At 49.1% G+C, this 26,288-nt stretch overlaps 1 protein-coding gene across 2 annotated transcripts; it reads left to right on the forward strand.

Annotated features, from left to right (window-relative positions):
- The first annotated feature begins 997 nt into the window (after positions 1–997).
- Positions 998–25,197, forward strand: C24H6orf89 (chromosome 24 C6orf89 homolog). 2 transcript variants are annotated; one of them, XM_053963963.1, is made up of 8 exons: positions 998–1,062; positions 4,447–4,654; positions 6,021–6,186; positions 17,762–17,916; positions 18,233–18,354; positions 19,436–19,562; positions 20,251–20,374; positions 20,744–25,197. In XM_053963963.1, exons 2-8 carry the CDS (start codon positions 4,466–4,468, stop codon positions 20,827–20,829), a joined length of 969 nt encoding a protein of 322 aa, XP_053819938.1. In that variant the 5' UTR covers positions 998–1,062; positions 4,447–4,465; the 3' UTR covers positions 20,830–25,197. The 2 variants fall into 2 exon arrangements, with proteins under 2 accessions (XP_053819938.1, XP_053819939.1); XM_053963964.1 differs by lacking the exon at positions 998–1,062 and adding an exon at positions 4,080–4,102.
- Positions 25,198–26,288: the final 1,091 nt, after the last annotated feature.

Here is a 26,288-nt window from a genome sequence, read left to right on the forward strand (position 1 = left end):
GGAAGGGTCTTAGGGGTCCTGAGGAGCTCTGATGATCCAGGGGAGGCTCAGGCTGGTCTGGGTTTGGGATAAGCATGGACTGAGATAATCATGGGGATAATCATGGGTGCTGGAAAAGGGGGTCTCCATATTCTGGGCTGAAAGGAGTCTCAAGGGGACATTGGGGGTGCCAGCAGGGAGGGATGTGGGTGCTGGGGGCTGTTGGGAGGTACCGGGGTGGTTGAGGGTCCTGAGGGATGTTTGTGGCACTGTGAGGCCCTGGGGCCAGTGCGGGTGTTGGGGGTCCCAGGACAGTGTTGGGGGTCCCAGGGCGGTGTTGAGGGGTCCCGAGGGGTGTTTGGGACAGCAGAGGGGCAGGTGTTGGTGAGATCCTGGGGAATGTTGAGGCTTTGGGCCAAGCAGGGTGTTGGGAGTCCTGGGCAGTGTTGGGGGTCCCAGACTGGGCCGGCCCGGGTGCTGAGGGCCCCGGGTGTGGTGTGGGGGGTCCAGGGCAGTGCTGGGTTCCCCGGGGCAGTGTTGGTTCCCCGGGCAATGTTGGGAGTCCCGGGGAGTGTTGGTGTTCCCCGGGCAATGTGGCGGTCCCGGGGCAGTGCTGGGTCCCTGGGCAGTGTTGCATCCCCGGGCAGTGCTGGTTCCCCGGGCAGTATTGCATTCCTGGGCAGTGCTGGTTCCCCGAGCAGTGTTGGTTCCCCGGGCGGTGTTGGTTCCCCGGGCAGTGCTGGTTCCCCGGGCAGTGTTGGCTCCCCGGGCAGTATTGCACTCCTGGGCAGTGCTGGCTCCCCGGGCAGCGTGCAGGCCCCGAGCCGTGCCGTGCCGGGCCGGGCCGTGCCGGAAGCCGGAAGCGGGGCCGCGCCCGCCCCGCCGCGGGAGGAGCCGGGGCCGGGGCCGGGGCCCGAGCCGGAGCCGGAGCCGGAGCCGGAGCGGGGCGGGCGGGGCCGCAGCCGGAGCGGGAGGAGCCGGGGCCGGGGCCGGGGCCCGAGCTGGAGCCGGAGCCGGAGCCAGAGCGGGGCGGGCGGGGCCGCAGCCGGAGCGGGAGGAGCCGCCGGGCGGGACGCGAGCGGGGTGAGGCCGCGGGCGCGGGCGGGGGTCGCGGGGGGAACCCGGATTGCGGCCTCTCGCTGCGGGCTCGGCCTGGGGGGCTCCCCGGCTTGTGGAGGCTGGAGCCGGGGGTGGGGGTGTCCTGCTTAGTTTATTGATTTATTTTTAAGAGTACCCCCCTGGCTGGGGCTCCTCTGCCTCAGAGGGACACGGGCGAGGCTGTGGGGCTGTGGCCGGGTGAGGGTCCCTCCGGAGGGCTTTCAGCGCGAGGCTGGGACCTGATCCCCTGGCAGGGCGAGAGAGGCGGCATCAAGCAGATGGGAATATATTTTTATATCTATATCTCTATATATGTACATCATTGTATGTTCACCCGCAAGGTGAGCGAGCTTTCCCTTTTAAAGACTCCTCCAGCACCCTTTATGTCTAAATATTTACCTTCTAAAGCCTTGGACTAACCACCCTGGGGTCTGTGGGCAGAACTGGGCGCTGGGGTGCAAACCCTGCAAGCCAAGTGCCATCACTGTTTCTGTTCGTGGAGAGAGCTCCTGATTCCTCCCAGGGTGGTGGAGTTCATAAAAAACCAGAATAACATATGGGTTCCTCGTTCAAAGGCCTCTCTCTAAAGGGTTTGCAAGGGATGAGCCCTGCTCAGTGTGTGTGCTGGCAAAGAGGGTACAATAACAGTCGTTATTATTTTGTCGGTTGTATCGTAGGGATAGGAAGGGAAATAATGGGTTGTTATTTGTTTTTTAAGGCTTCATCTGTTCTCCCAACAATGTGGGAGCATAATGCCTTATTTCCTAGCTTGAGGATTGAGTTACTCTTGAATTTGTCAAAAAGCTGGATTGGGTTTTTAGTGTCTGTGATTTACAGGGGGTGTCTACAAAGGTGTTTGTTCAAGGGTGGAATGTAAATGGAGAGGGGAGGGAACTGGGATATAGCTCAGTGTTGTATTTTAGCAGGATTTTTCTGTTGTTTGGAAAAGGGGTAACCACAGTGTTTGACAGCATTTCTGGGGGGATGTTTGTTATCAGTGGTTCCAGGCAGGTCCTGCAAGCAGGAGAAGCTTGTTGAATCTGCTGGAATTCTGCACGGGACAACTTCAGGGGGGAAAGCTTTGGCACTCGAGAGCCAGAAGACACTAGATAATCTTTTAGACCACTTAGCACACCACTTACAGTGTCCAGGCAACTGGAGTAACCAGAAAAGCTGGAGGGGAAAAAAAAGGCCTTTAATATCCTGCAGATGTGCTGGCTCCTGCTTGTTCCATGAATCAGGGTATTGCATGAATGAAAGAGTTAGTAAAGCAATGGCTTGTTTTTATTGTCATGTGTGTGGCAGGTGCTTTACAGGTGAGGAAAAAAAGTCCTTGTCTTGGAGAGGTTAATATGAGATATTATTGACCCAACCTGCTTTGCTTGCCCATGGGGCTGCTCAGGTGGCAAGATCTGGGACAAATATTTGCATAGAATGCAGGGAATGTCCGTAGAAGAGGAGCTAATTAACCTGGCAATGCAGTGCAGTATGTACTCGGGCTTGGGTTTTAATTTGGCATTTTTACCTTTTTGGTGTTTCTGTGGCTGTGGCTAGAAATTTGACACTGATGTCAATATAACATCTGACATTAACTGCTGGAGTTGAATGCTTAGGCAGCTGCTGACCAAACAAACTGGGGTTATTTTTCAGCCAGATAATTTTCCTGATCTGATGCTCCACATGACCACATAAACAAATGTGCAAGGGCAGAACAGGGGTGATCTTGTGGGGAGAGGAGCAATCGCTGAAGCTGTGAAACCTGGGAGTTTTTGAAAATACATCCCAGTGTTGCATTAAAAAGAAGATATTTACATCACCCTTGCTTGAGTTGTGACTTGTAGGTGGTTTAGGGGGAGAGCTGTCAGCCGGTTCTTTAAAGGCAAATCAGAGTTCAAATCTGAACTTTATCATGTCTCTAGTTCTATCCATACATGAAGTTATGGCTGATTTGTGCTGTGGGAGCAGCCAGAACAAATTACAGCTGAGCAAATCTAAGTTGTGGTGGCTTGTTACTCAGGGCTGGTCAGTGTGTGCTCAGGTGAGCAGAGCAGGTCTCTGCTTTCCCAGGCAGGCTGTGCTGGCAGCTGTGTGCAGAGCCCTGGGAGTAGTTACAGTTCTCACAGTGCAGGGACAGAATTTGAGGAGCAAGGTGGTGAATTGGGTGAAGTGGATTCATGAGCTGTTTCCTGGGGCCAGGAAACTGTACAGCAAAATGGGGACAGGGGCACGATTTCAGTTTTCAGCTGTGATTATCCATCGTGCTTCTTGTGTTTTTATGTGATGACCCTCAGGCTGTGCTCTCAGGCTAGAGCATTGCTCAACTCTCTCCCAGCTGGCCCAGTTTGATCAGGTTAGTGTTACCCACATCAGAAACAAGAGGCAAAGCAAAACTCTGCAGATTCTGCCTTTCCCCCAGGCAGTGCCAGTGTTTTTCCCAGGCAATGGGAAAAATTTTTACAGTGTGATTCTCACATTGGCAGTTTGTACCTTGTCCAGCAATTTCTCTACCTCTTTTATTGAGCCAATCAGCTGCTCTCAAAGAGGTCTTTGTGGCAGAGTGCAAGTGGTAGAGAATATACTTTTTTTTTTTTTTTTTTGCAACTTAATGTTGATCTCTCATGGGTGTGTTCCTATAAGTGAGAAATAATTTGCTGTCAAATGCCATTTTGTCACCCAGCATAATGGAGTTCTTGCTGGGATATTTAGTTCTGTGGCATCTCTGACCTGCAGGCAAACTTGGAGAGGAAGGTGGGGGCTTTGCTGCCTGCAGAGCAGCTGCTCTCACGTTGCTGTTACTCAATAATCAGTTGGCTTTGACATTAGGTTGCGAAAATTTAAACAAATTGTAAACTGCCAAACTTTGCCCGACACATTGTGCTTGTTTCTCTGTCCTGTCCCATCGCTGACGGGGGATTTAATGAAAACAAATCTGGGTTAAAATAAGCGACTGAAATTGTAGCGCGGGAGGGCTTAGCAGGGCTGCTGCGTGTGATGATCGGCTTTGTATTGTTGGCTTTTGTACTTGGTGAGCAATTGCTATATGGGACGGATTCATTTGGAGGAGATGAATAAATGGAGTTTCATGGATTTCTGGGAAGCTTTGTTCATTTACATAAGCTGCGAATCTTGGCCGGTTCTGCTCTTGTCAGGAAATTTCACGGCTTCTTTGAGTCGGTGGGAGATCCTGAAGCAGCAGAGACTATTAGGAGAGCAGCTCAGTGTTGTGCTGTTGGCTGGGAGCAGGTTTGCTCCAGAGGAGCCTTCCTTCTTTCCTGGGCACTGCCACATTCCTGGGCTGGCTGTGCACACGCTGCTGTTGGGTTGTGTGGCTGCAGTTGATTCCTCTTAACGCACCCCATCTCTCCTCAGGGATTTCTCCTCAGAGGCCATGGAGCTTTCAGCCAATGAGCTCAGCATCTATGACAAGCTCTCCGAGACCATTGATCTGGTGAGGCAGACTGGCCACCAGTGTGGCATGTCAGAAAAAGCCATTGAGAAGTTCATCAAGCAACTCTTGGAGAGAAACGAACCCCAGAGGGGCCCTCCACGGTACCCCGTCTTAGTGGCTCTCTACAAGGTAAGACGACTCTTGTGCATGAACACAGCATTTGAGGGTCAGGGTTCTCCTTTGCACCTCAGCTTTTTATTTCCCATTGCATTTTCTTGATGAATTTTCCAAGATCTTTATTTAAAAAGCTGTCAAGTGTAGCTTCCTTCCTTCATGCCATGAGCTGCTTTGAGAACAGGAGATAGCTGCCCAAGATTTGGAATTGCTCACGTGTGCTGTAAATTTACATTGTCCACATCTTCCTCTCCATAAATTATTAAATAATGAGATTTGGATTGATTCTTCAGACTAAGATTCCTAGTGTTGGCATCCTGAATGGAAATGTGGGGAAGGAAAGAGATTTTTGAAGTTCATGGTTGAGTAATGAAGTGAACATGGCTCTGTTTCTGACCCTACCACAAACTTCTACATGTCTTTATTCTCCTTCTGGTCTATGAAATAAAGCTATTATCATCATGCTTGATGGTAGAAAAATGCTTTAAAAGCCTTAACTAAAAGATTCTGTAAAAACTTTTGCAAAGTGATGCTATTGTTGGGTAGGTTTAAGACCATTCAATCCCAGACTGGTTTGAGTTGGAAGAGATCTTAAAGATCATCTAGTTCCAAGTCCCTTCCATGGGCAGGACACCTTCCACTAGACCAGATGTTTGCTTCAAGTCTGAAAAGCTTCCCACTGACATAATATTCAGTAATACTTTAGTGTCATCGCTACAAATCCATTGCAATGGATTTTATTTGGAAAAAAATTCAAGCTCTCTTCCTCATGTCCTATAAAAAGCTGTAAAATGAGGCAGGAGAACAGGAAACTGCAAATTTGAACTTTCAGCTTCTGTTCTTGTTTTTGCTGTTGATTCAGTTTGACTTTGGCCAGGGGGAGAAATGCGTCATGTCATCTCTTTAAGGCTTATTTGGGATTCTGGTATGGAGGAGGGAGCTGGTGCCAACTCTGCCAAAGTGTTTCGAGGCATGACGGATGTTTGCGAAAGCCACGGGGTTTTCCTTGTGTAAGAGGCATGGCAGGAGTGCAAGCTTTTATTTGATTAGGTAGGGAGGAAAAGGAACTATCTGTAGATAATCCTGATTGATCTCATGCTGGATTATTTGCAGTGCTAAAATACAGGAACAAAGCTGTTTGTGTGGCTTGGGTTTGATGGCTGCTTAATTTCATCCGTGGACAGCCCTAATAATAAAACTGGCTGACAACTCTGTGTACATAAATAGCATTGCAGCTGAACAAGGAGACACAGCAAAAATAAGAGTGTTCGTGCTGTGGTGCACAGCCACAGCCCTTTGATACCAGCAGAAGGTGTGTCCTGGTGTGAGGACACCTCAGCTCCCTCAGTGTGATTAACTCTGTGCCTGTTTTCCCTTGCAGGGACTGCTCACCCTGGGCTTGGTGTTGCTGACTGTTTACTTGGTGATCCAGCCCTACAACCCGCTGCCACCCGAAGCGCCGCTCTCCAGAGCCCAGGCCTGGGGCTCCCTCGTCGGGCACATCCGGCTGCTGTCCCTGCCCATTGCCAAGAAGTACATGTTGGAGAGTAAGGAAATGTTTTCCCTGCTGTAACATAAGCCTAGCAAGAAATACCAACTTAAATACCAGCCACGAGAGTCACTCGAACATCTCCAGGGCACCACAAATGTGTTGCTGGCTTGGCATCTTGGTTTTCCCTTTTCCTACCACTGTACTTAAAAATAGCATCCTGAGTTCTAGCTTCACTGGGACTGAGGCATATTTTATCTCTAACTTGATAATTTTGTTCTTGCACAGTCTCTTTTCCATGCTTTTAACACCTTGGGTCTTTCTTCCACAAGAGTTCCCTTTTCTCTAGAAATCTTTGCACTTCTGAGAACCAGAACTGAGATAGCTCTGCTAGGGAAATGTCACCTTTTCTTGTTTTTTCTGAGTAAGGTAAAACCAGTTTCTCAACCAAATCTTGATATCTGTGAGCAAAGTGTAAAAACCTCAACTTGTGGCCTGGTTTAAGGAAAAGGAGTTTTTGCCAAGTGGCATACTGAGTGCTGTCATGTTTACGTGACATTAAGGGCAGTGTGTGTGTGTGAGGAAGTCAGATAAAGGTTCCCTGTGAGGTGATCCCATCACAGGAGAGCAACATTCTAGATTTTCCTAGAATGGCATAATAGAAATGGGAAAGTTTGGCTATTTCTCATTTTGGTTAATCATTTCACTGACTTAGCCTGGCAGGTGGGTGCAAGCCTGGGCTCTGCCTCTGCTGGAACACAAAGACTGTCAGAGATGATAAAGCTGTGAATTATTTTAAGCAGGGATGTGGCACAATGTTGATGGTCTGGTGGCTCACTGTAAAAACAAACTCCTGTAGCCGTGCCCTTGTCAGGTTTATATTTAGCTTGGGCACCTCATTGTGTTGGAGTTGTCTGTGTTGGCTCTGACCTTCCTGCCAGAGCTAAAAAGAGCTCCCTGAAATGCCAGCACCATTCTGCATTCTCTCCCTCCCTCTTTTCCGATGACGCTAACGTGGGATTTCTGTTGATTCCAAGTTGTATGGGTGGGACAGGGTATCCCCCATTGTTCCTCTTATTCCTTATAGATTGGGATATCTCTGGGAATGAAAACAAAGGTGAGAAGATGGCTCTGATAAGCACTTGACATTAAGAGCCTGCTTATCTACTGCATTCCAGCTTTTCCATGGGTGAACACTCCCCTGCTCTTGCACTGAGATGGAATCCAGTGGGAATTTTAATGCTCATTTCACTTTTCATAAGGGCCAGGAGTGACAGGACAAGGGGGAATGGCCTAAATTTGAAGGCAGGTTGGATGTTAGGAAGAAATTCTTCCCTATGAGGGTGGGGAGGCCCTGGCACAGGTTGCTCAGAGAAGCTGTGACTGCCCCATCTCTGGAAGCTTTCAAGGCCAGGTTGGACAGGGCTTGGAGCAGCCTGGGATATTGGAAGGTGTCTCTGCCCATGGCACAGGGTGAAGCAAGGTGAATATTAAGGTCCCTTCCAGCTCAAACCATTCTGTGGTTCTATTGTGTTTGTTCAATCAGATTTTGTTCAGAAAGTTGATGGGTTCTTCCTTCAGCTACCACAGGGTCCCTTTGGACGAGAAGAGCCCAAGGAGGTTTCTTGGCACACCTAAAGGTTTGTAGGACAAGGGCTGCCTGAAACCATGAGGATCTCCTTGTAAAGATAAATAAGAGCAGGAGCAGTTCTGGCCTACCTTTGGGAAAACCAGCTGAATGATGAGGAGATGGGAAAACATCCATAGGAACAGAGGAAAAGGGAAGGATGGATGGAGAGGAAGGATGCAGTGTTGTTATTTAAATGCACATAAAATCCCTCATGCCTCTCATAAAATCCCTCATGCCTCTGTGAATCCTGTTAGTCTTCAGAAGTGATGAGCAATAGGGTGGGCAGCAATACAGTTCTGGGAAAAAGAGGAGAGGGTTCCTGCTCTCTTTTCCACAGAATTAGATTGTGGTAGAAGCCACAGCATGTCCCAATTAACAGATTGACTGGGGTTGGCTGGAGTGACTTTGATCCTGCCTCGGCAAAAGGAACTAGACAAGACCCTGGCTATTTAAATGGGAGAGTGCAGCACCCAGCCTGAACCTTGGCTGGGTTCCTGTGGGAATCCCTCATGTCCTGGCTTCCCAGCAGGCAGTTGCAGCCACTGACACTGTCCCAGTGACACTGGTGTCACCATCACAGCTTGCTGCCCAGAGGACACTGGTGAAACCATCCAGCAGGGATCTGGAAGAGGGAGTTCCATGGCTTGGGGCTGAGTGATCTCCCAAGCCCTTTCAGCCCTGCTTTGCATGTGTTTACTATTTTGCCCCTAATTTTGGCCTTGTGGTCTGCTGAAGGGAGGGGATAAAGCTGCATTTTGTGTCTTGTTTGTTGATGAGAGTTTAAGTCCAGGAGGACTTGCAGGCAGGTCTGGTGTTCTCTGATCACAGAATGCCAGAATAGTTTGGGTTGGAAGGGACCTTTGAAGGTCACCCAGTCCAACCCCACTGCCAAGGCAGGGTCACCTGGCATGGGTGGGTTTGGAATGGGTACAGAGTGGGGGGACATGACCTCCCTGGCAGCTGTTCCAGTGCTCTGCCACCCTCCATGGAAAGAAGTTCTTCCTCTGGTTGAGGTGGAACTTCTTGTGTTTTTGTTTGTGGCCATTGCTACTTGTCCTCTTGCTGGGCACCATGGAATAGTCTGGCACATCCTCTTGGCATCCCTTGGAGATATTTATATGCCTTAATGAGATCCCCTCTGAGTCTCTAGAAGGGAGATGTTTGCACTGTGCCCGAGCAGCAGAGAAAACCACTAATGAAGGGACTCGACATACAGACTTCTCTTCCTTTCCCTACGTAGGTTCTGGGAAGAAAATTTTGAGGGGGCTGAGGATGGAGCTTGGAGCTGTCTGTGCTTGGGCACCAGTTCAAAGCCAGCTCGGGCTGTTCCTGTTGAAAGCCACCTGTTGTCAGCTGGAGGCTGCCGTGGCCCACCGGCAGTGCTGGCACACGTTACCGTGGTGTGGACACGGGTGGTCTGGCTCCTTCCTCTGTGCCTGGGCAGGCAGGGGCAGCCTGGGCTGTGCAGTCCCTCCTGAGCTTTGGGGCTGCTTTCCTGTGACCGGGGTTGAGGTTGGAGCCCGGTCTGCTGGGAGGTGTGGGCTGAGCAGCCAGGTTTGTGTTGCAGAACAAGGGCAGCTCAGTTGCTGGGCTTCCCCTGAGAGCCAAGAGCTCCAGTCAGAATGGTGGTGAGGTTTTGGGAGGTGCAGAGGTGCAGGATGTGCTCCCCCCTCCCTTCTGCTCATGGTGACCTGCCCTCAATCCTTGTCCCTTCCACCCAAGAGCTGTGCTGTGGGTGACAAGGGATGCCTGTCTGTCAGTGGCTGTGGGTGGACCTTTGAGCAGCCGAGGTGAGGAGCAGCATCCACAAAACTCACTTGCATTGTTTATAGGATTGAGTCCAAAGTAAATTTCCTTTTTGCCTGTCTCTGTGCTCTCTTTCTTGCTGACTTTTTCCCCCAGATCAATTCCCATATTAAACCTTATGTTCCCACCCTTTGTTCCTTGATAGCTGACTCTTAGACCCTTGGGTCTGTGCCTCTCTTCCAGCTGTTTTCCCAGGGCAAGGTCCCTGTGGCTGGGGAAAAGGTCTGTGGAAATGTGGTTTGCATTTACTCTTCCTGAGCTGGTGTTTATGCAGAGCTTGTGAAAGCCCTGGTGCTGGATCACGTTGGCTGCTCTGGGCCTGCAGCTCTTGGCACATCAGCTGTTCATTTATAGCCCCAGAGAGGCAGTGGGTTGTCAGACCTCTGGGTCTGCCTGCTGTGAGGAACACGGTGTATTTTGATGGGCACATGGGTTAACTCATGGCTATCTAATGTTATTCCAGGGAAATGTAGGACCTAAGCATTCTGGATTAATTTCTCACATAGGCTGGGATGGACAATTGCCTCTGTTTTCAGTTCTCTGGTGCAAAATAGGGGTACAAGTGCTCCTCTCTTCCCTGCAAGCATTAGGAAGCATTAGGAATACATAAGCTCTCAAAGTCTGCAGTAAAGCCAAATGCAAAGGGGTTTTCTATTCTTTTAACAGAAATTTTAAAACTACACTGGTGGTCACTCTACCTGATTTTTCTTTCCTTCACAACTGTCATCCCTATAGCTTTGTTAATATCCAAATATGATTTTTGATGTCAGCTGGTTGGTAACTGTTCTCTGCCAGCTATGCAATGATGTGATGAGCAGAGCATTAAGCTGCTCCCACATTAACTTGTGTGTCTGCCCATGCTAAGTTCAGTCCTTGCAGCTTAAAAACTTCAGCAGAGCAGGTCTCTCAGTAGGGAACAGGCTGTGGTCCAATGTGACAATTTGCATTGGTTGCAGAGGTTGTACTGGTTGTACTGGTAGCAGAGGTTGTCATGACCTCAAGGAAAATTCAGCTTTGCTTTTAATAATGACTTGGTCCTGGGCACACTCATCCTGCACAGCCGAGAGTCAGCTGGGTCAGTAACTGCACAGCACACCTAAAATCAGACAAAAGCACACATGGATCTCAGTGCTGGAAAAGAGATCCTGTGCAAGTTATCCCCAGCTTGGAGAAGACGTGTTAAATACCCCTTTCTGCCTAGACCAGTAGGGCTAAAATCACGTTTACGGGTTTGTGTGTAATTATTGTAGAGAAAGGAGCCCAGCTGGAGGAGCAGTGTTTAGCAACACCTTGTAAATGGCCTGTCACTGTGTTACTAAAGCCTGCTGGGTGCCAGAGCTATTTGTGGGGATGGGTCACAGCAGGCTGGGTTACTGGGGGAGGGCAGCAGCTGGTTACTGGGAGAGGGCAGCAGCCTCTGCCTCTTGGCTGGCCCACCTTGGGTTTAGCTGGAGACTTGCCTTGGCACTTGGCCAGCCCCTGTCTCTTCCCTGGTCTTAACCCTTTGCAGGCAAAACACTTTTCCCTATGCTTCCCTCACTCCAGCCTTGAAGTGTTTTTATCCTTGGCACAGCTTTGTGCAGAAGGGGAGCATCCAGCATGCCTGCCTTGCATGGAGACTTGCTGCTTCTTGAGAGCAGCGTGGGCACCCAGGTGTTCATCCAGCCTTTCCCTGTGAGCCGAGCACCCAGGTGTTCATCCAGCCTTTCCCTGTGAACCGAGCACCCAGGTGTTCATCCAGCCTTTCCCTGTGAGCCGAGCACCCAGGTGTTCATCCAGCCTTTCCCTGTGAACCGAGCACCCAGGTGTTCATCCAGCCTTTCCCTGTGAACCGAGCACCCAGGTGTCCATCCAGCCTTTCCCTGTGAACCGAGCACCCAGGTGTCCATCCAGCCTTTGCCCATGGGCTTTGCAGCCCATGCTCTGACTCAGGAATTCCTGAGTCCAAGGAGCATGGGCCTGCTCTGAATGAAGGGTTGAGCAATAATGCTGCTTGGGAGGTAAGGCAGGATCTGATTTCTAACTTGTTGCCTCTCCTCTTGCTCTCAAAGGATGTTGTTTTTTTTTAGCTCAGCAAAGCTGAGCTGGTTTTTGCTCTTGTTTTTGTGCGTGCTTTCATGCACCTGCTTTGGGGGCTGAAGCATTTGGAGGTGGTTGTGGGTCACAGCATGTGCAGGGCTCCCTCCCATCACTGCACAGCTGCCAGTTTATCTGATCTTTGTGTGTGTAAACAACCCTTTTATGATATAACCTGAGAGCAACCAGCAGACATGTGTTGGCTCGTTCAAAGGGGGAAAAAAACGGCTGACTTTGCAGGGCAGGGTGGTGCCAAGCTGTTCATACTGTGTTACTTTGGCCTTGGTTCAGCCAATGAGCTGTTTATTTGGGTTTGCTGGCAGTAAACTAACCCCAAACCATTGTGGTGCTGTGGAACACAAAATACTCTTCCTTTTACTTCTATGTTGTGAAGCCTCCAAAATTTCTTGTTTCCTCATTTGTGGAGTGAATCCTTACTTTGGATTTGCTTCCCTGCGATGAGCGTTTGCCATAGGTGTCCTCTTGCAGAGGCATTTAGCAGCCTGGCAGAGCCCTCTGTGCACTTGTGACACAGACATGTCAAACCTGTTACAGGCTGAGGCCACCATCAGGCAGGTGACAGCAGCTGGGAGGGATTTGTTTCCAAAGCTGCTCCTCTGAGGCAGATTGCTCATGCAGCACAAGCTGTTGCTGGGGCAGGTAACCAGAGGTGCAGCTGGAGTGGACTTTGGATGCTTTCCTGACAGCTTGGCCCCTGCCTTCCATTCTTGAGACTGGTAGGTGCAGATTTCTCCTGGAAATAATACTCTTTTGCCCCAGTGGGCTGTGAATTCCTCTTGGGCCTGGCTCAGCAGACTTGATTTCACAATGTCTGGTTGGATCAAAATCATTTTCGTGCTTTGCTCGAGGTTGACTAATGATCCCTGTGCTGGTGGAGCAGCCGTTACCCATTAGTGAGATGAACGAGTAGTTCTTCAAGCTGTTGACTTCTACCCAGAACAACAATAAAGGGGTTCTTGATAATGGGTTTTTTTGTAGTTGTTATTTTGTTCCTAGCTGTTCCTAAAAATGTTGTGAACCAAACTGGGAGGTACTTTCTTCTCGTGGCATAAATATATTCAGTATACCCAGAGCTACAATAAAAGTTCAATATGAGGGAGGGGTGAGGATCTTGTGCTGAACAGGGACACTCTTTGTAGTATATATTTAAAACCCCACTGTGATGCAGTCCTTAATCAGGACTTGCAGGCTGTAATTAATAATCCTTGTTTCCTGCCTGACTTACTTAAGAGCCCATCAGTTTAGTCTGACTTTGACATGACATTATAAATGATCAAATTAATTTTTAGCCTAGTGAAGAATTTGCAGCAAGATGGAAACATTGCTTGTGCAACAAAGTGCTCCAAATGCCTCTTCCAAACTGTGCCACCTGGTAATTATAGAGCTTGGAATTCCTACATCCAGGAATGTAAGAATGATGGGATTTACCTGTGTCATGGATTGTGATCATGAATTGATGCCTAAATTGTTCCACTATCCCAAGTTGCTCCAAGACCCGTCAAGCCTGGCCTTGAACACTTCCAGTGATGGGGCAGCCACAGTTTCTCTGGGCACCCTGTGCCAGGGCCTCCCCACCCTCACAGGGAAGAATTTCTTTCCAATATCCCATCTATCCCTGCCCTCTGGCAGTGGAAGCCATCGCCTTCATCCTGGCACTCCAGGCCTTGTCCCAGATCTCTCTCCAGCTCTCTGGGATCTCCTTTAGGCACTGGAACAGGATCTAAGGTCTCCCCAGAGCCTTTTCCTCTCCAGATGGACAACCCCAGCTCTCCCAGCCTGGTTCCAGAGCAGAGGGGCTCCAGCCCTCAGAGCATTTCTGTGGATTCCTTGGGACTCACTCCAGCAGCTCCACATGTTGTGTTGGGGTCCCAGAGTGGAGGCAGCTCTGCAGGTGGGTTCTCACCTGAGCGGGGCAGAGGGGCAGAATCCCCTTTTAATGAAACACCCAGGTTTGTACAATGGTCCTACAAGAAAGGATAGAGAAATGTCTGGGGAATATCCAATGCACAGCCATTCTTGGGAGCCCTGAGTTCATCCAATGCTTGCTGAAGTTATTTGAATATTCCAAGGATTGGCCCCGCTGAAGTACGTGGTTGGTCTGGGGAATAGTCTCATCCTCAGAAAGAGGAATCTGGGATTTGGAGCCAGCCTTTGCAGGTTGTGGAGCTGCTCAGTACATCAGCCAGGCCTCTAGGGAGCTTCCTGTCAGTTACTGTGGGTGATGGCAGCAACAGCCCCTACGGACCAGGGGGGGCTGTGAAGTCCTGGGGGGTCTTCCCTGGGACCAGACTTCTCTGTGCAGACCTGGCTGGTGCTTGCCTGGTGGACATTGCTTCAGCCTTGCAGCCCTGAGTGCTAGGGAGCAAACCAGCTTGGTGGGGAGCCAGCAAACTGCCTTAGCACCTGCAGTGCTACAAGCAGGAAGTTTTGTGTTTTGAACACTTTGTTAGGGTCAGGAGCAGCCCTTGGCTCTGTATCCTGCAGGAACAAAAGTTCTCCCTGATAGAGGCTTCCCATTGAACTTTCTGCACTGGCAGATTGATCCTGCAGCCTCTCTGTGGTCCCTAAAGAGAGCAGGACTTGCTGAGATCCTGCTCTCACAACCATGTGGGCAAGTTTCCATGAGTTAATTTGCTTTGCTGCAACAGGCAGAAGCAGGGCCAGGTCTTCTTACGAGCCTTGAGTTTACAGTCTGATCATCCACACCCAGCATCTCTGGTGCTGTGCACACACACCCCTCTCTAGTGCTGTGGGCAGCCAAAAATTTGGGAGATCCTCTGTGAAAACAGCCAAGAAGGGCGGGGTACTCATTTTAAATTGAGGGTGACTTGAAAATTATTTTTCTGCATAGTGGAAAGTAGAGTCATAAACTCCTTGTAGTATTAATCATAGATGTGTTTTAAGGGAAGATTGTTATCTCTTGGTCTGTGCTGTGTTAGCAGCTGAAAGTCCCAGCTCTGGCTCTGCTAGGAGCTCTCCTGACATGGGGGAGAAGGCAGCTCTTGTTCTGGACAAATAATAACACATAAAAGGAAATATTAGGTGGTTATGGCCGATGGGGAACTGAAATTCTGTCGAGCAAACTGAAGGCTGCCCCTCAAAAAGGGGTGAGAAAGCAGAGAGAAGTTGGCCACACTTCTGTCGTGTAATGGATAGTTGGATGTGTCACTGCTACAGCTGCTCTCCTGCACTCCAGCTCCACAGGGATAATTGCCCACACCCAGCACTTCAGCGTGTGGATGGGACCACGGTGTGAGGGTTGTGCTGGGATGAAAAGAGCAACTTCCATTTGCATCCCCGAGCAGCCGTGTGTGTGCACAGACTGTGCGCTCCACCAGAACAATCCCCAGGGTGTCTGGGCAGGCAGGGTGATAATGTAAAAGGAATGCAGGGAGAGTAAGGAGAGAAAATCAGCATCCTGGGTAAAATCCTGCCCTGGTCCCCAGTGGCAGTTGGCTCCTCTGTGCACCATCTCTTCTCCCGCCCTCCCTGGGAAGGGCAGGCGCTGCCCGTACTTGTCATGCCAGTCACACACATGCTGGTGCACAGACTAACACCCTCCACAATAAATCAAAAAGATTAATTACTAGGAAAAAAAAAATCCCACAACCCCACTTGCAGCATTTGAAATGCGTCTCAACCAGTGCTCTGCTCTAGTTATTCATGGGGAAAAGAAATCACCTCCTGAATCGAGCAATTGAGAATGCAAATATCCCAGCCTGGCTCAAAAGAGGAATCAAGCTCTGTACTGTCAAGCTGATTAGCATCCTGTTCTGTGGGGTACTGCCCTGAGCCTAGAGGGAAAATTTGGGGACAACTGTGCTTAATGCTGAGGGATGAGGTTTCTGAGTTTTGCCCAGAGAGAAATTACAGTCTTGCTACGCCCCGTCTGATGACAGACCATAGAGATGTTTTCGTGTTCTCTTCACAGCGACTGCCCTTTCTCTGCTGAGATCTTTCAGCCTTTTGTTTCCTGTCACTGACCAGCTGTTTTTTGTGAGTTGAGTTTTTTTGTTGTTGTAAAACTGAAGCTTTCTGCAGGCAGGGGAACAAAGATTTTCTTTTTTCTCTTGTGAGCAGGGAGGGAAAGTACATTGGAGCAGTTTCTCATGGGACTGGGACTTCTGCTCGCAAGAAGGATTTTACACTTTGTTTTGCCTTTTTTCCCTTTCCCTGAAAGCAGTTTAGATGTGTCTTCCAGAAAGACTAGGAATTATATCCTGATCCCTTCCAGTCCATATCCCAGCAGTAGGGTGGGAAATGCAGCATTTGGGAGTTGAAAATACTCAGCAAGAAAGAAGCAAAATGAATTTTTGTTGTTGTTGTCTGCTTCTTGTTATGTCCCAATGAACGTAAATCCTCTGTAGCATTCTTCATGGCCTGTTGCAGATGTCAGAGGGGAAAATAAAACAAGAGCTTCCCTATGAAGTGCTGTTCATCCCTTCTTAGCCCTGTGCAGGAGCATGAGTGTGGCTGGAAATTACAGTGGCAGTGACAGCAGCTTGTGCACGGTCTTTTCTGCCCCAAGAAGCTGCTGTGCATCCTTGTTTCCCAACTTGATTTTGAAGCCAGACTTCACTCTTCTTTCTCCCTTTGCCATCCCCTCTGTTTTCCAAGTTTGCCTGCAGCAATGTCCAGGAGACTCTGGAGCTGTTTTGACATGTGCTGGCAGGGTGGGCCTGTTGGTGAGGACAGATCCCTGGAGATTTCACGTGAGATGCGTCCCAGGCCTTGGGTTTTTCCTGACCCACGCTGACAGATCAGGCCTGGGATGGGTTTGCTGCCACTGCCCAAGTTAAGCCTCTCCTGATGGATTAAGGCTGCAGAACAAGGGCTGTCACTGCCATAAAATCTGTGTTTGAAGTGGAATTTCCATTAAGCTCTCCCATTTCTAAGAACCTGCTGCTGTATCTCCAAATATAAAATTTATGTTGAGGGCCTTTAGACTGGATATCAGGGAATGCTTCTTCACCCAGAGGGTGCTGGGCACTGCCCAGGCTCTCCAAGGAATGGGCACAGCCCTGAGGCTGCCAGAGCTCCAGAAGTGTTTGGACAGCACTCTCAAACACAGGGAGGGAGTTTGGGATGTCTCTGTGCAGGGCCAGGAGCTGGAATTTGATCTTCTTGTGGTTCTGTAAATTAGAGCCACACCCTTTCAGTGTGGTGGCTGCTCTGCACATCCTTTACACAGAAATACATGGCGTGTTCAGCATTGTCCTGCTCATTCCCTGCTGCAACAAGTCCCTTCTCTTAAGGTTTCTTTGACTTTTTGGGAGAGCTTTTAATTGGAGGAGGGAGGCCGGATATAGGCATCAAGTTGTGTTTTCATGTACAAATTAAATTTTTGAAGATGTAAACATATGCAGTATTCATTGTAGGCCAGTTCAGCTGACTGTGGTGTAAAAACAATTTTTGGAATTTAAAATTAATGTGGCTGTGGTCCAGGGTTTGCTGGGACTTTTTTCCCAATTTCATCTTCAAGTCAATGCATGGGATGAATGAAAACAGCAGCAGCATGTCTTGGTGAAATCTGACATTTTCCCAGCATCTTCTGCACATCAGAGATTGTGCAACCATTGCTTGGGACAAAGTATTTCTAAGTTAACAGAGTGGTAAAGGGGAGGGTGATGATTTCAGGTATGTCCTAACAGGGTTCGTGACACCAGTGCTAACTATGTGGGAATTACTTTTTCCACCCTGGATCTTTTTTTGTTTACTGGGTGTTATCTCCTTGATAACACTTTTGGGTTGCTCTTTTGCTTATGGACTTGTTTCAGTTTAATTACACTACATATGATGGCTGCCATCCCTCTGTTGCTCATGGAAGGGTAGCTGAGCCTGTGTGCCTCATGTACAGACAAGTGGAATTTCCATAAGCTCTCCCATTGCTCACAACCTTCAGCTGTGTCTCCAAAATGTGCTGGAAACGTTCCCTCCAGTTCCCTGCCTGGTGAAGCTGCTTCTTTTTGAATTACAGCCACCAGAAACTATAAGAAATCTCAGTGTTTCATGTTAGGGATAATGAGTTTATCATTGAATTTGTTTCCTTTCCATTCCATTTTTGGTCTTGCTAAAGAGGTTTCCCTTGTTTCTTCCCCAGAATGCCAGGACTGGTGGGCAGCAGGTTGCAGACAGAACACTTCCGCACTTCCTGCAAACTGCACAGTCTGTTCTGCTGTGAAAAGCCTTCACATAGTGACAGACTTCAGAGAGCTATCAGAAAAGATCCAGAGGCACCAGCCTTTTCTAATCAAGGTAATGCAGGGATTTGTGGGGCTGGGTGATGAGTCCCAACTCTTGAACAGCACAAGCCCAGAACCCCTGCCCAGTATTTTCACCCATGAACCCACACTACTCATTCAGGACTTGTGTCTAAGAAGACATCTCACACCAGTGTAAAGATGTGGGAGGAGACAGCTCCCTGCATTGTTCCTCTGACTAATGATCATTGTATTTGGACACTTAGCAATCCACGTGGCTGTTGCTCTTGGATGTTTTCTAGTGGGAGGGAAATGGGAGCAGGGGGCAGCCCTATGGGCACAGCTTTTATCTTTGTTTCATGTTCTTTAAGACAGGGCAGCATCTCTCCTATGAAGAACTGAAGCATTTTCAGTCCCAGGATCCAGAACTGGCAGAGGTTATAATAGAAGAAAATTCAGCTGAATTATGGAGCTGCCCATTTTTCTTTCCCTGGTGAGTCACATGAAACATGTGATGGATGGACACATCCTTTCTGTAGGGGTGCTCAGGCTCTGCCTGTGTGAACCACCAGTGCCTGCAAGTTGCAGTTTAACTGGAGGAGAGGTGTACAGGAGTGGGTTACAGGCTGCTTCTGCTTGCTGGCACTGATTTGTTCTGAGGACAAGACTGCTGCACTAAAAATGGAGACTTGGTGCTTGATCTCCAGCTATTGCTCCCCTTATAAGATAAAATTGTCCCAGGGACTGCCTGGTCCTGTTCTTCAGGCTGTAAATCATCTGGGCTGTGATCTCATCACCTGAAGCCACTGGTTCACATTTCTGTCACCTCTGTCTACTCAGTGGAAATCCTCCACCACTGGAGCTGACTGAGAAGAGATGCCATGACTTCTGCAAACACTGAGAAATATTGGAAAGTCAAAGAATCCTGCAATTAGTGTTTGGTCTTGTGCAGAAAATATGGCCAACTCTAATCCTGCCCCTGTTAACCAAAAGCTCTTTGCCCCATAAAGGCCAAAGCCTTTAATGTGAACAAGACATGTGAGCAACTCGGAGCTCTCTGAGGTGTCAGAGTAAGAACTGGTAGAGGGATGGTCAGGGTACAGAAGAATTAATAATGTCAGTCCCCTAGACAGGGATGTAAAGATAACAAGCCCCACCTGGCCTTTTCCAGTTACACTTCCTGGTCTAGAGAACAGCCTTGCATCCCCCCTGCCTCACCATGTGGGTTCAGTTATGGTTGTGTATGATGCCACCTCTCTGCATCTTTGTAATTTATGGATCTGGTCAGTGACTTGGATGATTTTAAGGGAAAAGGAGAGGGAAATGAAGTTCAGGTATCCATAAGGATCTGTTTGTTCCCTCTTTACTTGGTCCCAGAGCAGGAGCCCAGAGGAAAGTGGGAAGGAGCACAGGTTTGGAGGCTGAGGTTGAATTGTGCTCCTGACTCCCAGGGCAAGTCTGTCATGCTGTTTATCAAGCATGAATGTTTGGCAAGAATTTTATCTGGAAAGTAGCTTTTAAATGCAAACCTTATAATTGTCTGATGAGTCTTTAATACGGGCTGGTTTGTTTAGGAACAAGTCTGTGAATAGATCCCGGATTCTCCAGGAATTTTTCCCTGCTTCCTCTTTGCTGTCCTTCCCCAAGACAGTGTCCCTGGAGAGCTGCTTCCTCATCCGCCACCCAAATTTGGGGAATAAGGTGAGAAATTAATTCCAAAGGCATTCTCCCCCTGTCTGTGAGTTGTCTCCCAGCAGCTCTGAGTTTTTGTGGGATTTGCAGGATATTTTTAGCTGATACAGTCCTGAAAAGGAGCATTTGGGGTTATATCAGTTCTGTCCATCCCTGTGTAAAGTGGCATATCAAGGTGGCTTTGCCTCCAAGCACTTGTGTCTAGTTTGGGGCAGGAGATAACTTGTGCCCATCTCCCTTGGCAGCTGGAAATGTCACAGAAACAGAGGAACTTTAAAGATCATCCTGTTCCAACACACCTTGCCTGCTCCATTCATGTGTCTGGCCTTGCTCTATAGCTGGGTGAGGTCTTTCTGTGCACAGTTGGGCAGAATTGTTTTAAGAGTTGCATTTTAGGAACTGTTCCTGGCAGTGAGGCTCACTCATTCTGAGACACTTCAGGCTTCTGGCCTGATCTCCTCCTCTGTGTTTTCCTGAGTTGGGATGTGCAGGCCCTGCCTTGCCTTGGAGGAGAGGAGAACCCTTGCATGCAGCTGACCTCAGCTAAGATTCTGTGATCCACTGGTAACTGGTGGAGCAGCAAACGTGTTGTTTGCTCCGTCTCACCTGCCTGCAGGACAGTGACTTGTCCCTGCTTTGGGCAGACAGAGCCAAGGAAAGGTGTCCAGGCTTTTGAAATCCTCTCTTCCTGTCCTAGAGCTACAGCCTGCACAGCCTCTTCGCTGTTGGGAGTGGGCAGCTCACCCTGACTGTTGCACCTCTGGACACGTGCAGGGGACACTGTGAGGTGTTCAAGGTGGAGCTGGAAGCTGGGGATTTGGGTGAGTACCAGAGCTGTGGCGTGCAGGGAGTGGGAGTGGAATCAGGAGACTGCTTCCAGCTGGGTCTTTTCTGTCTGACACCTGGGATAGTGGTTTGTGCCATTGTCACCTCCAGACTGGTGTGTGCCTGCTTGTCACAGCACAGGGAGTGATCCCTCCTGGTCTGGGAGTTTGTGGCCTGGAACACCAACACTGGAGATGCTCAAAGCTGAGCAGTGTGGGTACACAATGGGTATTACAAACCCAGTGCCCACTGAGGGAAGTGTCTTTCCAAAGAGCTCCAGCATGACCACATCCCTTTGTGGGAAATGGGAGCACTCATTAAGGATGGGCTCATCTAACAGAGCCTCTCCATTGCCTTTTCCCAAGGTTATGCCAGCACAGATCACTGGACAATGAGCTTCATGGCCAGAGGGACAGAGCCAGCGGTGATTTGTGATGGAGCTGCCAGCTAAGGATTCTGGGGTGGGAAAACAGAGCTGTTCCAGAACAAGGAGACTTTCAGCTTTGAAGCCAAGGCAACGTCTTGAGAGGAGCGAGCCGGGGCAACTGGGGCAGGCAGCTTTGCCACCCTGCATGTTTACAGTGTTTAAAAAGGACTATTTTCCTGACCCTTGAGGTAATCCTTTGCCTTTCCTCAAATGTATTTTGGGAGAAACTCAAGCTATTTATGACCCTCCCTGTCCCCTCAGGTAAGCCCTGGGTTTGCAAAGGGTTTTTTTTTCCAGGAGCAACAGATGGATTTCTCAGGATGAAATTCACCTTATGTTCTTTGTGGATTATGGCACTTCTGAAACTTCCTGGGGGGTTTGGGAGTGGATGGGGTGTGTGACATTTCTGTGTACATTCCTCCTGAGGAGGAAGCTTTGAGCCTGTGTAGTCAGGCCAGTTCTATAAAGGGAATGAATTGGTGATGTGTCCCAGCTCCCTCACGTCCGCAGCTGTGTGAGCCCTGCAGAGCTGATCTTGGCTCCTGCTCCCAGGCTGGGGAGAGCCTTGAGCCTGAGGGCAGAAACTCTCACCCACTGCATCCTTCTTGTACCAAAAGAATCCCTTCAGGCCTCTCTGTGTTGTGATCACCGTTCTGCAGCTCTGTGTCAGCAGGTTATGAGTGAGTCAAATGGTAATTGTGCTTTTCTTCACCTCCACTTCCTTTCCTGCAAAAACACCAACACATGTGTTAGTGGTGCTGGCAGTGCAGGAGTTCTGGATGGAGCTGGGGCTGGGAGAGAGCAGCTCTGTCCAGTTTTCACCTCAGACACCAAGGGCTGCACAGCCATTCTCAGCTGCTCCTTGTTTTTGGAGGCACTGCCTGCATTCCCAGCCCATGGTACCTCTGGGAGCACCTGAAACCTCTCTCTTCCCTGGCATATTTTTGCATTGACTCCTTCCAGACCTGGAACTCTGTCTTCAGAATGAACGTTGGTTTTTCCTGGGTCCTTTCCAAGCTGCCTTTGCGTGTTTCCTGCTGCTGGAGCAGTGCTGTCTCCAGTGCCCTGAGAGAGGCTCGGGTTTGGTGTTTGCAGACTGCGGATGCTCCGGTCCCTTCCAAGTCTGATCCTTTGGGTCTGATCCCGCTGCTGAAGATCATTTACAGATGTGTCAGGCTGAACTCATAGGCCAGGGCTGGAGTTCAGGACATATTCTCACACTTGTTAATATGGAGTTGGGAGGGGTTTTGTTTGACAGCGAATTAACTCTGTTCTCAGGAGCAAGAGCCTTTTTCTCTGTAAATATTTTAGGTACATGTAAAATGACAAATTGGGAAAATGTCTGTTCAGCCTTTGTTTTTGAGGAGAATGGGAGCAAACATTGTGCTAATCTGATTAGGAGCTGACAAAAGCTGCCAAGTGGGATGACCATATCTGGCTCCTGTACAAGAATAAGGCAGAGGACAGTTCCTGCTCCAAAGAATTTAGTCTGAGGCCTTGACACTACAAACATTTCTATGCATAACCCTTGTTTTTCTCTTGTCAAAACAATGAGAACAAGCCCAGCACCTGTGTCAGTCTGTGCATGGCCCTTGGTGCTGGACACACACCAGATTTAGTAGAACCAAAAGGGGAGAGTCTGGCTCTCTCAGGATAGAAAAGGACTAATATAATTTGTTACCAAGTATTAAAGGGAATTGGACTAATATAACTTCCATTAGTATTCTCACTTCTTGGAGTCTATTTCACACTCATGACACTACATTCAATCTTGTACATGCCAAGACACACACACACCACCCCTCTCCCTCTTAAAGCCTGGGTCTTAGTTAATGGAAATTTGGGAGTTCAGTGATGGCAGAATTAGGGCCTCATTAGTGACTGTTGCTATTTACACTTTGGCAGCTTCTCAAATCAAATTCGAAGGCTGACCAGGTTACTTCACCTCTTACTGGTTTTGTATCTGACCCATTTTTGTAAAGCATTTGCTCAAAGACGCTGCTGGAGCCATTCTTGCTGAGATTGCGGCGGTTCGGTGACACTGTCACTGCTAAGTGTCCTTGACTGTAACTTGTAAAAGAGCTGCGGAGACAATTCCCAAGTGTCTGTGAAATGCCTGGATTTTGAGAGTCACACTTAAGCCATTGTGGCTGTCTGGCTCTTTCGGGAAGAAGCAGAGAAAATGGATTTATTTACAGTTGCTGTTTGGACTAGGGGGAGGAGGGAGAGGAAGGGGCAGGTTTCTGCCTGTTTAGCAGAAATGTTCTCATGTAGTGCTTCTCCCTTCCTCGAAGAGTTGCAGCCTTCCTCGAAGAGTTGCAGCTGGTTGGACAGGAGCTGGTGAGTCTGGCCTGTTTGCAGAGCAGCCTTCCAAGTGCACTTTATGGGCTCTGCATAAGTTTCCAGCTCTGCCTCAGCGATACATTGCATATGTCCCAACCTCGCTCCCTTTGGAGCTTACATCATTTGTTTTTAAGCTCTCTGGTATATTTTCTCTTCCTCTTCCAAAAGCTGTAAGGAATTAGCTGCTAAACTAAAACAGGAGGGCAGTTCTCCTGCTGATAAAGAGTCGATTTTGGCCGAAGTGCAGAGCCCCAGTCTGCAGCACGGCTTCCAGAGCAGCTCCTGTCTCCAGCTGCCAGAGGAGTGGTGCTCACACCTTCCACATCCCAGGGCAGGCAAGGAGCTATGGTGGGGAGCTCAGAGGTGAGGCCACAATGGCAGAACTGGGATGGCAAAGGGAGGTTTTGATACCTTTATTGCAATTAAGCCCTGGTTGTCTTCTACATCCAGAGCTCCAGCTTCACAGAGTCCCTGGAAAAGCTGCAGGACTTCCCTAGAGAGGCTGGTGGTCCTGGTGGCCTGCTGAAGTGGAACTGGGGGGAGCAGGGCTGTTCCTGCAGCTATTGAGGTTTCACAGCCATGATCACATGAGTCACAGACGGGGTGTCCCACGATGGTCTCCCTCACCTCAGCTCCCCTTTTGCACTCTCTGTGCTGGTTTGGACAATCTCCCACTCTCCCTCTCCCCAGCTCACACAAGTTCCCAGTTAACACATTTTAAAATCCCTTTGTGTGCTTCAGAACTCATCACCTGTGAGCTGGGAGATGGATTCCTCCTCACCCCACATCCCAAAGGCTGCAAAGCTGCTCTGAAATCATACCAGAAATTGGTACTACCCACGAGCCCAGTGGGCAGAGGTGAGGAGGGCTCACCTCTGCATTTGCCAGGCTGGAAGGATGGGCTGTCCCCATCAGCTGGGCAGGAGGATCGTGGTTTAAAGCTGCTCCCCAAAGCAGGGGTCACTGACCGGTGCTGTCAGTCAGTCCTGAACTCAGGGTAACTGAAAGGAGGAGAAAGGATTATTATGATTTACTTCAGTACCAGGAATCAGCGGCCCCCACGGGAGCCAACCTGGCAGTTTCTATTGATTCTTTTTTTTGCTCTCTTTGTTCTGTTTCATTTTTTTTCCCTGCCCACTGTTTTTGCACACACTGATTCCCCTGAGGGGTCTCTTTGCAAGGCCCTGGAGAGCTTTGAGTCAGATTTCCCATGAGTCTCCAGACTGCAGCTTCTCCCACCAGGCCTGTTTTTGCAATGTTCTGGAGGAGAAGCTGGTTTGTCTGGGCTGGATCAAAGCACCTCCCTTCCCTCATGACCTCCTGGGCTCCAGCAGCAGCAGGAGGAGGTGGGGAGCAGGAGAGCATCTCACGATAGAGATGTGAACTATATAAACACCAGTGTCTCAGAAAAGGGGAATCTTCTGCCTTGAAACCCTCTTGTTCCCTCGTTCCAAGAGGGAAGTTTCCACACACCCCAGTCCCAGGTCCTCGTTCAGCCCCGTGGCCCCCCGGAGAATTGAACACTTCCTGGGGTGAGGCCATTTCAGTGGGTGCACAAAGAGCTTTTGCTTCCTGCAAACCAAACTTTCTCCTCTTGGTAAATTTTCTAGGTAGAACTCGATATCCTCCTCTTCAGGAACCTCCTCCTTGTAAAGGGCAGATTTAGTGTCCTGCTGAGTTAGACAGAGGAGATGCTGGACTTCCCTTTGTTTTGGAGATTCAAACAAATGGCAGGTGATTTATTTTTAGCATTATCTCCTTGTACTGGGGAGGGGAGCCACATTCTAAAGGCTCAGAGGTGCTGGGAAGTAAAGCTATATATGTATAAAGACTGTTTCAATGCTGAACACTAAACTTAGTGATGGATTAAAAAAAAAAGAATGTGAATATGCACTTAATGCAGAATTTTATGGATGGTCCTAATTTAATATATTGCAAACTTTGTAAATACTTGGGAAAAGCCTGTAAAGTATGTAAATAAATGAGATTTGTATGTAAGAAGAATAAAAAAGTTTTTAATTTTTGCAATTAAATACAAGTGTTAATGACCCCTTTCCCTTTTCCTGATTTTTATTTTCATGTTGCATGTCAGTTATTGAGGGGTTATTTAACCTTTTTTGGGGGACTTTTCCTAAGGGAAGTGTAATTTTAAATGAAAAGTCAGAACACTTTTGTTAGGAAAATGTCGTAAGAAACACTTTGTGAAAAAGGAGCAGTTTGGGAAAAGTTCTGTGGGTTTTAGCCTGATTCTCTGAACAAAGTTGATGCCACAGCTCTGCCTGTCTCTCCTTTCTTTTCTTCCCAGTAACAATCTCCATCTTTCCTTCACAATTCAGTTTATTTTAGCCAAACTTTGAGGCGTGGAAGACGATAAACTCCTCCAGAGCTCATAAATCCGGGCGAGTAGGGAGAAAAGAGATCCTGTTACTCCCACACCCGTGCAGGAGCCTTGTAGACACCGGCCAGCCCTGCTGGAGACCCTCGAGACGTGAGTCAGTAGAAGCCCAGGCTTGGTCACTTGTGTGCTGCAGAGTGGGGCCTCTCTGGAGCCAGCAGAGCCTGTCAGGTGTCGGTGTGTGGCTCCTGTCCCCGTGCAGTGGCTGCTGCTCCCCGGGGTGTGGGGATGGGGCTGTTCCTTGAGTGAGCAGAAGGAAAGCTGCAATCCACATATCCTATCCCTGCAGAGCTGATGGTTTGGTTGTTCCAGCCAGCCCTGAGGGCAGCCACAGACTCCCAGCTCTCCTGTTTAGGGCAACTTCAGCTCTGTACCCTGTTCTTCCTCTTCTGTTCCCCCTTCTCCTGATGGTTCAGGGAAGAGGCATCAACCCTCTGCTTGCCCCTGTTCCCAGCAGGCTGGGCAGCCCAGGGGCTGTTCCTCAGCTGCCAAACGCTGTCCCCCCAGCACAGACACGGGGCTGGCCGAGGTGGCTCTGACTCTGTCTGGGGAGTTGCTGTGCTGCAAACTGCTCTCAGCAATTGCATCTTGCTGCCTTTGTTTCTAAGGCAGCTGCATTCCAGGCACGGGGGAAGACCTGTCTGAAAACAGGGCTGTGTCAATTGCTGTGGGATTATTGTTATAGATTGTGGGTGACACTGTGGTGGGGATTTACTACAGGGCACCTGTGAGGAGGAGAAAGCTG

The sequence above is a fragment of the Vidua chalybeata genome, chromosome 24, assembly GCF_026979565.1.
Source record: "Vidua chalybeata isolate OUT-0048 chromosome 24, bVidCha1 merged haplotype, whole genome shotgun sequence".
Classification (NCBI taxonomy): Eukaryota; Metazoa; Chordata; class Aves; order Passeriformes; family Viduidae; genus Vidua; species Vidua chalybeata.

What these genes read in the sequence shown, in the direction of transcription:
- C24H6orf89 (XM_053963963.1), top strand. Translation starts at nt 4,466, where the DNA reads ATGGAGCTTTCAGCCAATGAGCTCAGCATCTATGACAAGCTCTCCGAG. An exon ending in CAAGAAGTACATGTTGGAGA is followed by an intron (nt 6,187 to 17,761) that starts GTAAGGAAATGT and finishes TTTCTTCCCCAG; the next exon opens with AATGCCAGGACTGGTGGGCA. An exon ending in ACCAGCCTTTTCTAATCAAG is followed by an intron (nt 17,917 to 18,232) that starts GTAATGCAGGGA and finishes ATGTTCTTTAAG; the next exon opens with ACAGGGCAGCATCTCTCCTA.